Source organism: Mytilus edulis, chromosome 10 (assembly GCF_963676685.1).
Source record: "Mytilus edulis chromosome 10, xbMytEdul2.2, whole genome shotgun sequence".
NCBI lineage: Eukaryota > Metazoa > Mollusca > Bivalvia > Mytilida > Mytilidae > Mytilus > Mytilus edulis.
The window spans coordinates 54877748-54892239 of record NC_092353.1 but is presented as its reverse complement, the minus strand read 5'-3'; the positions used below and the strand labels follow the sequence as shown (position 1 = coordinate 54892239).

Genomic DNA, 14492 nt, shown 5'->3' with positions numbered 1-14492 from the left:
ATAATTATGAAATTAAACTTATATTTTCTTTCCTTCTTTACAAACATCTGTGAATTACATCATGATCCAGTGTAAATTTTATACATATGAAATCATCCAATGCCCTGCATTGGCTTTTAAATGATAGATATGATACTTTCAACAATTCAAAACTCATCTTGAACTAGCCTTTTTTTCTAATTATTTTTCTCTTGTTTTTTTTTTTGTTTCACCTGGTTGACACTGACAGTCTGACAGGGGTTTCATTATCTTTCATGTTGACCGGTACATTCCTATTTGTAGGTGGTACTTTTCAATGTATTCAATGAACATCTTATTTAAAAATTCCTGAATTCAGGTGGTACTTATCAGTAGCATAGGAGGGTAAAAGTAATGGGTACCGCCTCCTAATGAATGGCATGCAGTGACAGTGTACATGTGTCATCAAAGTCAGTTATCAATTGTCACTTTCATCACCTGGAATAATATTCTACTGATATCCATGCCTAATATTTCAGTACTCCTGTTAGTCATATTGGGTACTGACAACCAGTCTGCTAGTGCCTTGTGAAGTCAGTATAATTTTGAGTGACTATAAAAATCATTTATAAATTTTTGTCATGAAATAAAGAAACACACTTTAAATATATATGCTGTTCTGGCATCAGGTTTAAAATATATAATTATTGTCGAGCCTTTGACTTTAGTCGAAAAAGCGAGACAGAGCGATCCTACATTCCGTCAGCGTTGTCAGCAGTGTCCACAAATATTAACTTACTTTTAATACCATCTCACACCTGTGAATGTTCGTCGGGGATAAGTGCTTATCTATTTTTATCATAATTTGGTGAAAAAGTATTTAAGGAATAAAATTGATCGACCTAATTTTTTAAATGTCACCAAATTTTATGTTAATTTTTTACCAATTATAAAAATCTGCAGTCGTTTGCGTTACCTTTTGAGTAGTTTGAAATGGCATGTGTCAGCTATACAGATTAAAATTATGCAATAAATGTTAGTTTAAATATTTGAAATGAAAATGTATATACATGGGAGACAACTCCTTTTGTCACAAACTCATCTTTCAGGCCGCGTCATTTCTCTTCTGAGTGCCGTTTTCAGTATCTTAAAACAAACTGTTTTCCAAGATTATTAAACATTTAAAGCAATATTTGTGTTTCTGAACAAGATGGTTCTATTTAATACCATAAAAGTTTTTGAAATTTTAATAACTTTCTTAAACTATCCTGCATTTGTACCAAACCTGGACAGAAGCTTGTTTATGATCATTAGGTAGTATCCAGAAGTAAATCTTGTAAAAATAAAATTCCAATTTTTCTGTATTTTACTTATAAATGGACTTTTTTCTGCCAGGAAACATTACATTAACTTTGTGGTTAAAGTTTTTAAAATTGTAATAACTTTCTTAAACTATCCTGGATTTGTACCAAACTTGGACAGAAGCATGTTTCTGATCATAAGATAGTATCCAGAAGTAAATTTTGGTAAAAACAAAATTTCATTTTTCCCGTATTTTACTTATAAATGGACTTAGTTTTTCTTCCAGTTAACATTACATACAGTCTGCAGTTAAAAGTTTTTAAAACATTTTTAAGATTCATAAACTTTCCTGGATTTTTACCAAACTTGAACAGAAGCTTCTGACAATCATAAGATAGTATTGAGGGGAATATTTTTATTGATTTTTTTCATCATTTTTGTTGAGTGTGTGATTAACAGCAAAAGTAGGCAAGACACTGGGTTCCGCTGAACCCTTACAAATTATTTTTCAAGTTAACATATTTATTTTTATGTCATTCTTGAAACTTTTATCTAAAATTTGAAATGGGGAATGTGTCATAGAGACAACAACCCGACCACAGGACATAAAACAGCCGTAGGCCACCAATGGGTCTTCAACAAAGCTAGCAAATTCAGCACCAGAAGTATCTGTATATTTATTCCTGTGAAAAATGTATAGCAAGAATATCATTTCATACCAACCTGCTTTAGGCATGAAAGTACCAGTCTACGTTGTGTCCTGTTAACATCCATGTGATCACTGGTGGGTAGATATCTCTTTGATACAAAATAATCTATCAGATCAACTTCCATTTTGTGTAGTAGACGCTTAGCAGCATTCACTTCCAATATGGCAAACTGACATCTGAAAACATTTGGTGAAAAAATAACACTTTTCTACTATTTTTACTAACCCTGTGTCATTAAATTAGTAAAACAAGGATATTCTATTATTTTTCAGATTGCTGTAATGTCTGACAGTTTTTTGGGGATCATGGTTGCTGATCTATTGCTTTAAATGAAGACATACTATTATTTGTTTAATTGGCCCTATTTCATAAAAGGGGGTATATTATTTCCATTTAAGCAAAACTAAGGATTTTCTACGCCAGGAATAGATTACCTTAACTTTTGGAATTTTGGGTCCTCAGTGCTCATCAACTTCATACTTTGTTTGGCTTTTTTATTTTTTTTTAAATGAGTCACTGATGAGTCATTTGAATACAAAACAGACGTCTGGCATAAACAATTTTAATCCTGGTATCAATGATAAATATATTCCTTCTTATCTATTAATCAAGGTCTTTTTTTATAAAATACTCATTGTACTTCAATTACATGTTTTGGAGCTTAGAACGACATCCATTTTCACTGAACTAGTACATATTTTTGTTTAGGGACCAGCTGAACCCTCAGCCTCTAGGTGTAGGATTTTCTCACTGTGTTGCAGACCCATTGGTGGCATTAAGATGATTTCTGCTCTGTGGTCAGGTTATTGTTGCTGTGACACATTCACAATTTTCATTCTCAATTTTTTTATATTTCAATATCAGTTATAAGTTATATGAGGGTAGTAATGCCCTTTAACGTCCGGCGTCAAACAGTCATTTCGACTACCGTTAGCGTCAAATTGGTTAAAATTTTACCGTGATTCGTCAAAATATCCTTATCGTGATTCGTCAGAGGTCTCAAATAATTATTGTTACCGTCATTTTTTGGAAAAAAAATTAACATGATTTGTCAAATTCAGTCAATGTTTTTATCTTCTAAAAGAGAGTGTACATTTTATCGTCATACTCCAAAAATTATCGTTAACATCATTTGGCAAGAATTTTTACTGTTATTCGTCATGAAGGTACCCTCATTACGACCCTCTTATATTTTTACACTTACTTAGTGATAGTTTGTACTCTTGCTGTACATGGACAGTCAAACAGAACAGAAATTTCACCGAAATAATCCCCCTCTTGCAATGTAGCTAAAACATCAGTTCCATTCTCCGACAAAACATTCACACTGCCATCTATGATAACAAAAATCCCTTTGGCTTCATCACCTGCAATTATAAATACAAATGGGAAAATTGGGTATAATTGGCATGAAGTTAGACAGTGAATATCTAATGGTCACAAAAAAAATAAAATAACTGAAGGTTATACAGTTTCTTTGATATTCTATTAGAGAAATATCAGGATAGCACTGAATCAATTTACTCAAAATTTACTTTGTCAAAAAAAAAATGCATGATGTTGATATTACCCAGCCTTTGCATTCTTCAATACTCAGAAAAAGTGTTATCAACATTTAGAAAAAAAACTCAAATGCTTCCCAAACTAGGTGAAATCTTTATCTTGCAGAGAAGTGTAAGATTTCATTCCATGATGAAGGTCTCACTTTGAAATTGAGGTGAAGAATAGCCATAAAAGCAATTTTCCTTTGTTTATGTTTTTTTCAAGTGCTTGAAGTGTTTTTTTTTTTGTTATGATCCCCTCATTTCATTATGGTACATATAGATCCAGGTTTTATTAAGAGATTCCTTATCATTAGCCACCCATTGTTTGGCTATATTTCTGTCTATACCAAATATATACCTACTTTTTATATTTTATTGACTACTTTATTATATTTAGCAGAAAAAAATTGCCACTGACAGGAAGGTAAGACATGAAAAATCCAGTTGGAAAATAATGGTGTATAAACTTTCAGAAATATCTATCATAACATGCAACTTATCCTATAATTTTAACCTACTAAATCGAGTTTGATACCTTTCATTATAATGTCAATTTTGGGATCATAGTCTTGAACTGAGACGTGAGAGGCAACTCTTTCTACAGTTTTGTCTTTTATTTCTTGTCCATCTTCTAATGGTAAATTTAACAGGCAGTTTCTCAACCTCTGAAAGTAAAACCAATGTGAAAACTGAGCATACTACATTTTTTTTTAACTTCAAAAGACTAGAAGATATTATCTTTCAAATCTTAATAGTTTAAATAGTCAGAGAAACATCCAGACAAATGTAATACAATGAATTAATTTTTAGACAAATCTTTACTTGCAAAGCTTTTTCCTACACATCCATATAAAATTATTTTTACAGTTAACTAAAAGAGATTGCAGACTTTTAAATTCCAGCTCCCACCAACATGCACCAAATCTCCCTTTGATCCAACTTTTCTAAAAATATTTCCATTCCCCTTTTGATATCCTTCTATGCTTCAAAATTCAAATCATGATCTTTTTTTTTCCCAGGTTTAGGCCTCTTTTCATAGGTGGATCCAATGTCACCCCAGCCCCCACCCTATTGTGGAAAAAAGTTGGTTGATTATATAGGGAATCATTGAAGCATGACTGGAGCTGGTCCCCACTTAGAATAGTCAGAGGGCCCCCTCCCCTTATAAAAACTTCTGGATCCGCCACTGCCCCTGTCCACAATTGAGTCATACAGTTAAAAGAGATAGCTTAATTGTAAATTTAATTCTGGAATTCAGATGGGTACAAAGTTAAGGGGAGTTGGAATAATCTATCCTTCTGTTTTTAATCAAACTATTCTTACTTAATTTTTTCCCAAACTTTTAAAAGTTGATCAAAACAAATATTTGTAAAGCACATGTACATGTACTAATTATCACTTTTAATGGTCAGTAACTCATTATTCTATTTGCAAAAATTCCAGAAATTTTCAGTGTGATTCCTAATTTTTCAATATCTACCTAATATATACATAACCTGTTAATTAAATTATTGCAAGCATTTATTTTTGTGATCTTTTGAAAGAATGGACAAAAAAGTGAGGTAAAATATTACTATACTGAACGACTTTAGAAACGCAACACTCATTTTGTTGATTTTTTTTACCAAATCTTGTTTGATTCTCTTATAACTTCTTTTCATGCTTATCATACTTCTTTCTCCTTACAAAAAATCAAAATCTGACTTACCTGTGGTTATTGAACATACCGAATTTTTTAAGTCGCACGAATTTCCTAAAGCGAAATTTTGGACCCATGAAAGATTCTTTCTTTTTGTTTTGCTTTGTGAAACAGTTCTTTCAATTCTTTGCCTCATTTTTAAATTCAGTTTAAAAGTGTTGCATCTTCATTTTGCCAAGAATGGGAAATAAAAAACAGAATTAGCCCTTAAGAATACTGCAAACATGAAAACATAAACGTGCTGAAACCATACTTTATGACTTCAGAAATTCGTCTTACTGTCCTTCCGACAACGATACAAGTAGACAAGATTTGTTGATGGCCATCAATGAAAAGATCAACGTGTAGTGACAATGAAACGTCAACAGAATTTGAATAAGCAACGTCATTTGCAAGACATGTTTACGGCCGCAACGTCAACTGCTAATCAAATTTCCGAGTGCCATTGAGTACAGCTTCATGCCATAAATGTTTCCTATCAACTGAATTGCCAAAGAATCGACTGAAGGAAAAGCTTTAAAGCCTTCAAGTTCCAACCGCATAATTGCCAAAACCAATTAAAAGGTGGAACAAATGCAAAATCAGAAGGTGTAAAACAGAATTTAAAACATTAGAGACAGAATTTGTTGACCTTTCTAACAATCATTTTGGCTTTTGTAAAAGGCAGTCCTTACTTTTGACGGTGACACATTCATTCAAAATTAACACAAAAATAATCTAGTGTTGCGTTTCTAAAGTCGGTCAGGAAAATCTCAATACAGATATCAAAATGGAAGTTCTTATCAATGTGATACTTACACAGCCACTTTAATAAAAAAAACTTGCAACAATTTCTGAATTTACACTAATATACTACATATATCTCATTGTCATGATTTTTACCTGATAGGCAAGTGGTGACAATGTGTGTGACTTTAATTCTGAGTTTTCTGATTTACTACTTATGACACTATTACTTCTAGTAATTCTACTTGTGGTACCACTCTTATCTGGTGCCTTTCTGTCAGGTGCATTACTCGATGTATTGTCCCCATTATCAGGTGTCACATGATCATCTACGACAGGTGATATTTTATCGTCTTTATCGATATACACTGCCACATTATCAGGAGTCTTATTTCTATGCACATGTGCTCTTGGTTTGTTATACACAGGTAATTCTTCCTGTTCAGGTGTTGATTTGCTACTACCAGTATTAACAGACGATTCCTTGTCAGATGATTTTGAACTGCTAGAAACAGAAGTATTTTCGTTGTCATTCACCGGTAATTCTAGTCCATTCTGATTAGTATTCAGAGGGAATTCAGTAATTTTGGGGGAATGAATATCATCCTCGTCAAAGACAGGTATATCCACCTCACTTTCAGGTGAAACAGGTAAATTGTCGTCTTCAAACTCATTCGTCAAAGGCATCAACTCATCAGGTATATAGGGTGGAGGTATAGATATGTTATCATCATCAGCCTCACTTTCATTTCTACTGGTCGCATGACTACCATGAGTCATACTTCCTCCAGGGACATACCTCTGACCTTGAATAGTAATTGTCTCATCAGGGACATCCACTGACTCATCAGCTTCATCACTTGATCTGGAATTGCTGGACTCTTTATTACCCATTTTCCATCCTCTCAAACTATTTCTGAAATGAGTAAAATACAGCACATTTCTTAAACAGGCATGTACATCAGTCTTTAAATTATGAACCTGTGTCCAATAAAACAATAAAATGTATTTCCAGTTGCCCTACAAACTCTAGTGTCTAATTTCTGACTTCGCCATGATTGATTAGAAACTGTCCAAAGAATTTTATGATATCATCAATGAACAAAAAATATCGACCTACCAACCCTATTTTTATGGACATGCACCAGGAAATTCACCTTTTTTTGTTGCCAGACTTTAATTAACACCAGCAACTAATCAAGACTCAATACAACATAATTTTAAACCACATGAAACACACTTTTTGTTTTCTACTTTCATTCTCTAATGTCCAATATTTTCATTAAGACACAAGAGCTTAAAGAGGCATTAACTATGAGAAACAATGTATAAAACCAGATGCTCCGCAGAGCACAGCTTTATACAACTGCAGAGGTTAAACCCTGAATAGTTTGGGCAAGTATGGACACAACATTCAAGCTTGATACAGCTTTGAATTTGGATTGTGATTAAATAACTTGACACGGCAAAGGTTCTGACACAGAATGAATGTGGTCTAATGATCTTAATTGTTTTGTTTTTTTTGCTTTTGAGTAATACTATGCTGTTGAATGTTAGTATTTGAAGAAAATTCTTTGTAATTTCTGAAATTTGAAATGATAAAAATTATTTCAAAAACATGTGATAAATATCAATGAATTTTTAAAATATTATAATCAAACATAACTCTGTGAAAAAATTGTGTATTTACAATGAATGGTTTTTGAGTAATCCAGTTTTCAAATTTTACGACCAATCAAGTCAGTATTTTTAACCAAAATTTTAAGAAAATGGGTTAAGGATACAAACAAGAGGCTCTCAAGAGCCTGTGTCGCTCACCTTGGTCTAGGTGCATATTAAACAATGGACACAGATAAATTCATGACAAAATTGTGTTTTGGTGATCATGATGTGTTTGTAGATCTTACTTTACTGGACATTCTTCTTGCTACAATTATCTCTATCTATAATGAACTTTGCCCAGTACAGTAAAACCTGTATAAACCGGCCGGCTACGGGACTATGAAAAAGGGCCGGTTTGGACAGTGAGCCGGTTTATTCAGGTTCCAGTTTTGACCGGAAGTTTATGACTTGTGACGTTCGACATTTTACATGTAAAAGTTCTCTCTGATAGTAAATTATATCTGATAAATTAAAATAATTTCACTTCGTTTTTCCTTGTTTGCTTTTGCCTCATAATGCTTGAGTTGTTTGGATTGTAAGACGAGAATTTCGATTTACTCCCATGATCAATAATTTGAAATGTTGGAATGGCCGATTAAAAAGCCAGAATATTATCAAACGTAATTTCATCACTTTCAAAACGTTGTCGTACAGTGTAAAATATCCATTGATTGTTGTCATCCGGATGTTTTTCATTATCAAGGTCATTTGTTTAGGGGTTCACAACCGGGAACCCAGGATTTCGAAATCACGATGTACATTTCTTACTCCACGATTTAAATTTGTTTATCCAAGTTAAAACGTAAGTTCAATCCGAGATATATTCGGTGTGTCTTTTCGTTTAATTGACACGTTTATAATGTTTTGATACAGCTCACTACTGTACGATTTTAGGTTCACAGTTTGACACCTGACTAATTGATTGTCATGGAAAGCCATATACACAAATAAACAAATATGTTTTGATTGCATATTGATCATTGAATTTAATTAGACAAACCGGTTTAGAAGGTAATAATTAATGTAATTAAGAGTATTGGGACTTCATAATTAGACCGGAATTCGGAATATACAGGGTCCGGTTTACAAAGGGTTATTTTAACAAAGACTTTAAATGGGAAAATAAGGGACTTTCATTTTCGGCCGGAATGGACAGGAAACCGGTTTATTCAGGGTCCGGTTTAATCAGGTTTGACTGTAATTACAGTGGAAAATATTTTCTAAAAATTGACAAAAATTATAGGAAAATTGTAAAAAATGACCATAAAGGGCAAAAACTCCTAAAGGGGTCAACTGACCATTTCGGTCATGTTGACTTATTTGTAGATCTTACTTTGCTAAATATTATTGCTGTTTACAGTTTTATCTCTAGGCCACACCAATTTAATTTCTTGTTCTACGGATTATTGGACTCCAAAAATTGGGGCGAGCGAGCGATTTGAAAATTTTAATAAAAAAATATTTAATCTGCAAATATTTTAGGTGAAGCTTAAAAAGTAAAGGCGAGCGATTATAATTTTTTTTCTAAGCATAAAATAGTATTTTTTGACTATATTAAAACTTGATTTATCACTTGTACCTTAACATTTCTTTAATTTATGAAGATTTTTTCCCCTGTTCAACAAGAAATAATTGAATAATTAAATCTGGTCTATGTATGTGTGACTGACAATGAGACAATTCTCCATCCCAGTCATAATCAGGTTCAGAACAACCCCTTAAGGTTGTGAATATCCCTTTTTTTTGAGGGGTCAATATAAGTTATAATATATTTTTTTTGTAAAAACACTTTTAGTACAAAAGGGCTAACATTTTCCCAAAGAACTATAATATCCATATGGTATTAAATGGTCAAAACATGTCCAAGAATTTTGTAATATTCCTGGACTTTAACCATGTCAACACATTTACTTTAACAGTTTAATATTATTCAAAATAAGTGGCCCCTCTTTTAGAAAAGTTGTTTAAAATATAATGTATTTCTCGTCTTTTTGAGTACAAAATTCTAAGTTTTCAAAGGTTTTGTATAGTAGCACTATACAAATCATACAAATCCTTAGTATTTCTATTTTCTTTTCTACAACATGGTAAAATGACCCCTTCAAGGCCCTTGTCTGAGGGATAACCTGATAATAACAAACATAGGTCAAAGTATGGCCTTTTACACAGAGCTTTGATCCAGACCAAACAGCAAGCTATAAGGGACCACAACTTAGTATTGTACACAATTCGGACAGGAAAACCAACGATCTATTCTAATTTATATTTTCAAACGGTAAAATACCAATGAACCACATCAACAAACGATAACTGTTGAACGGCAGGTCCCTGAATCAATCAGGACAGGTGCACAAACCTGCAACGGATATGACCGTCATCATACATTATAATTGCAGTTGAAGGCAAATCCTTTGATAAACAGAAGTTCTTTGTACTTTATTTTAACAACGAACATTTTTTGATAAGGAATATAAGTCAGGGGGAAAGAAACCAATGTTTTGTTCTGTACAGGTATTTCCGCTGTTATATATTTATTTCGGAGCACTCCCACTTGGAATAAATTGGTTTCATGCTGAATCAAATATTCTCACAGATATTTAGTGTTGTTGGGTGCTTATAGGTTTAAAATCATTATATAAAGGTTATACTGTGATTTTAAAAACAAATGTTGAGATCTTTTTATAATGTTTACAAAAAAACGGTGCGGGAAATGGACATGATTACATTTCCGGATGCGGGAAGCAGGAATATAATAAAAATAAAAAAAATCTGTTTTGAAAAAAATAGGTGCGGGCTTGTCCGTTGAACAAGGAATTAAATTGGTGTGGCCTTATCTATAATAATATTCAAGATAATAACCAAAAACAGCAAAATTTCCTTAAAATTACCAATTCAGGGGCAGCAACCCAACAACAGGTTGTCCGATTCATCTGAAAATTTCAGGGCAGATAATCTTAACCTGATTAACAATTTTACCCAATGTCAGATTTGCTCTAAATGCTTTGGTTTTTTGAGTTATAAGCCAAAAACTGCATTTTACCTCCTATGTTCTATTTTTAGCCATGGTGGCCATCTTGGTTGGATGGCCGGGTCACCAGACACATTTTTAAACTAGATACCTCAAAGATGATTGTGGCCAAGTTTGGATTAATTTGGTCCAGTAGTTTCAGAGGAGAACATTTCTGTAAAAGATTACCAAGATTTACGAAAAATGGTTAAAAATTGATAAAGGGCAATAACTCCTAAAGGGGTCAACTTATCTGTAAATCTTACTCTGTTGAACATTATTGCTGTTTACAGTTTATCTTTATCTATATTAATATTCAAGATAATAAACCAAAACAGCAAAATTTCCTTAAAATTACCAATTCAGGGGCATCAACCCAACAACGGGATGTCTAATTCATCTGAAAATTTCAGGGCAGATAGATCTTGACCTGATAAACAATTTAACTCCCATGTCAGATTTGCTCTAAATGCTTTGGTTTCAGAGATATAAGCCAAAATCTACATTTTACCCCTAGGTTCTATTTTTAGCCATGGCAGCCATCTTGGTTGGTTGGCCAGGTCACCGGACACATTTCTTAAACTAGATCCCCCAATGATAATTGTGGCCAAGTTTGATTAAATTTGACAAAGTAGTTTCAGATGAGAAGATTTTTGTAAAAGTTAACAGACGATGCATGACGATGACGACGAGGGACGCAAAGTGAAGAGAAAAAATTTTCACAAAAAAGCGTCAAAATATGATAAAACTGTCTTATATTAACCTTCCTATAGTTTTTTAAAGTAAAATTTATTCAGATTGGTCCACTTCATCTTTAAAGAAAGTATGAAAAAAAGTTTAATTGCGGAAATGTGAATTTTTTCACAATAATATCCCCAAAATAGATAAAAATCACTGAAAAACAGGATTTTGAAAGGGCCGTAGGAAAAAAAGAAGTGCACCACCATCTGATTTTTTTCTATGCCAATTATTTTGTTACAGTCTTATAAACCCCAAAAACAGGTTAAGAAAAAAAGTTTAATTCTAGAAGTTTTCGCTCCTCAGAGGTGTACATACTTAATTAAAAGTAACTTCTAAAAATAAATTTACAGCTACACATCTCAATTTCTTAATACATAATTTTCAAGCAGTGTAAGGGAGGTAATCAAGTAATCAAACATAAATACAAAAGTATTCTTTAAATTTTAATTGGATCCCCTCCCTTACACTGCTTTTAAATTGTCTAAATGGTCTTCTTACAAGAAAAGCCCTTGTTCCCCCCCCTTTTTAGCCCCTAATTGCTATATAATTTTAGCCATAACCTCCCATAACCATCCCTTTGCAGTATGGAAACTTGTGGTATAATTTCAGAGAGATTTATACACTTACATTGTAAACACAAGTTATTGACTGAAAACTACAAAAATGCTTATTAAGGCCACTTTTTTGGCCCCTCATTCCTAAACCTTTGGGACCATAACCCCAAAAATCAATCCCAACTTTCCATTTGTGGTTATAAACTTTTTGTTAAAATTTTATTGATTTCTATTTACTTATACTAAAGTTATTATCGGTAAATCATCTATCTTCAGACGATGCTGACGCCGACGACGACAAAGTGATACCAATTTACGACCACATTTTTTATTTTTTTTTGGTAGAAAAATCATCAAAATAAGATTTTTTGGGTTCCATCAATAATGAAAATGAAATAATAAGAACTCCCTTTTAGCGAGCCAGTTTGATTAAATTTTGTCAAAATAAGATAAGAATTACAAATTATAAATTATTCACTTGCACATGAATTAGGCGTGTTCAGTTAATAAAAGGAAAAAAAGGTCAACATTAAAAGTGAAACAGAGGTAAACCATTTTAATGACTGATTAGATCCACAAAAACGCATGCATTCTAAAACAAGTAAAAACATATATTTTTAACCTGTAATGTGAATCAAACACGAAGGCAGATTTAGGAGGGAAGCAGGTGGCCTGGGTCCCCCCTTTTGTGGAAAATTTATGTTTGATTATATCTATAGGGTTTCACTGAGCCTTGACATGAGTGGGCACCTCTAAGGCAGTCAGTGGCCCCCACTTATAAAAATTTCTAGATTCGCCACTAAAACAGACCTAGAAAAATAAAATGGCATGAGTTTTTAATTTAATTATATATATTTGTTTAAATCAGGTTACATGGACTTCAGCAGTCTTTAGAGGTCATCTCCATAGTTAATTAGATGACGTCTAGTGTCAAGACTAATTTACACACCAAATGTTGATAAATATTATCCAGCCCATGCATTGTAATTGTTTATTTTAGACTTTTTTATAATTTGTATAAAGGTTTTAGTATGTTATAACATACATGTGATTCTTCTGGCGCGAGTTAAAATCTCCCGCTTTTCAGACCGTATTCTGTCCCTCCCGTTAAAAATTGAAATCTTCCGCTTTTTTGAAAATGTCAAATATGATGTATGGCTTGTTTTCTATCAAAGCCAAGCCAATGGAATACCTTTACATAGTGCTTGTCCTAAAATTTGACAAAATGCAAACTGTATGTTATCACCAAATACCCCAGCATCAAATTAAAGAAGACAAGTATCTTAGCCAAATTTAATAAAGGGCTGCGCTTTAGCGCATGATACGCCCGTTGCTCTTTTAACTTGTCTTTTATGCTTTAAATGAATTTATATGATCAACTAGAAATATATATACAAATCAAAAGAGATGTTACATTAATATATTCACCAAAGTTTCATAAAATCCCCCTTTTTTAGGTATAAAAATTCATTACTTAAGAAAACGTAAAATCTAAAATTTATAAAAATGAAAAGGGAGCTTATGTCAATAGATATAAACAATTTATCAAAGTTGCATAAAATTTTGTGAAAGTGTTAGTTATTGTCCCAAAATTCGAAAATCCCCCCTTTTTTAAGCATAAAAATTCATAACACGGAAATGTAAAATCTGAAATTTATAAAAATTGAAAGGGAGCTTACATCAATAGATATAAACAATTCACCACAGTTTCATGGACATTGGTGAAAGCCTTTTTGAGTTATTGTCCGAAGTGTTGAAAATCCCCCTTTTTTTATGAATAAAGCCCCATAAATCCAAAACTTAAAATCTGAAATTTATAAAAATTAAAAGGGAGCTTACATCAATAGATATAAACAATTCACCAAAGTTTCATGGACATTGGTGAAAGCCTTTTTGAGTTATTGTCCGAAGTGTTGAAAATCACCCTTTTTTTTATGAATAAAGCCCCATAAATCCAAAACTTAAAATCTGAAATTTATAAAAATTGAAAGGGAGCTTACATCAATAGATATAAACAATTCACCAAAGTTTCATGGACATTGGTGAAAGCCTTTTTGAGTTATTGTCCGAAGTGTTAAAAATCCCCCTTTTTTTATGAATAAAGCCCCATAAATCCAAAACTTAAAATCTGAAATTTATAAAAATTGAAAGGGAGCTTACATCAATAGATATAAACAATTCACCAAAGTTTCATGGACATTGGTGAAAGCCTTTTTGAGTTATTGTCCGAAGTGTTGAAAATCCCCCCTTTTTTATGAATAAAGCCCCATAAATCCAAAACTTAAAATCTGAAATAAAAAAAAAACGAAAGGGAGCTTACGTCAATAGATATAAACAATTCACTTAAGTTTCATGGAAATTGGTGAAAGTGTTTTTGAGTTATTGTCCGAAGTGTGGACGACGGACGGACGGACGGACGGACGGACAGACGGACGGACGGACAACGGTATACCATAATACGCCCCGTCTAAAAGACGACGGGCGTATAAAAATGGTGCAAGTCAAGTACCAAGGGTCAAGACCATGCTTACTACACTTCATACAAAGCTAACTATGGTGGCCCTAATTACTTGACTAAAAATATGGAGA

At 32.7% G+C, this 14492-nt stretch overlaps 1 protein-coding gene across 3 annotated transcripts in view; it reads right to left on the bottom strand.

The window, feature by feature from the left end:
- LOC139492160 (uncharacterized) overlaps nt 1-14492 on the bottom strand; it is a 33170-nt gene that overhangs the window by 15103 nt on the left and 3575 nt on the right. For all 3 annotated transcript variants that reach the window (XR_011656708.1, XM_071280310.1, XM_071280311.1), the window contains exons 2-5: nt 6096-6855; nt 4050-4179; nt 3175-3337; nt 1984-2146 (exon numbers count right to left, since the gene is read on the bottom strand). Coding sequence is in view for 2 of the 3 variants with exons in the window: in XM_071280310.1 (XP_071136411.1) it covers nt 1984-2146; nt 3175-3337; nt 4050-4179; nt 6096-6833 (1194 nt within the window). In the remaining variant the exon portion in view is untranslated. The remainder of the gene's footprint in view (nt 1-1983; nt 2147-3174; nt 3338-4049; nt 4180-6095; nt 6856-14492) is intronic.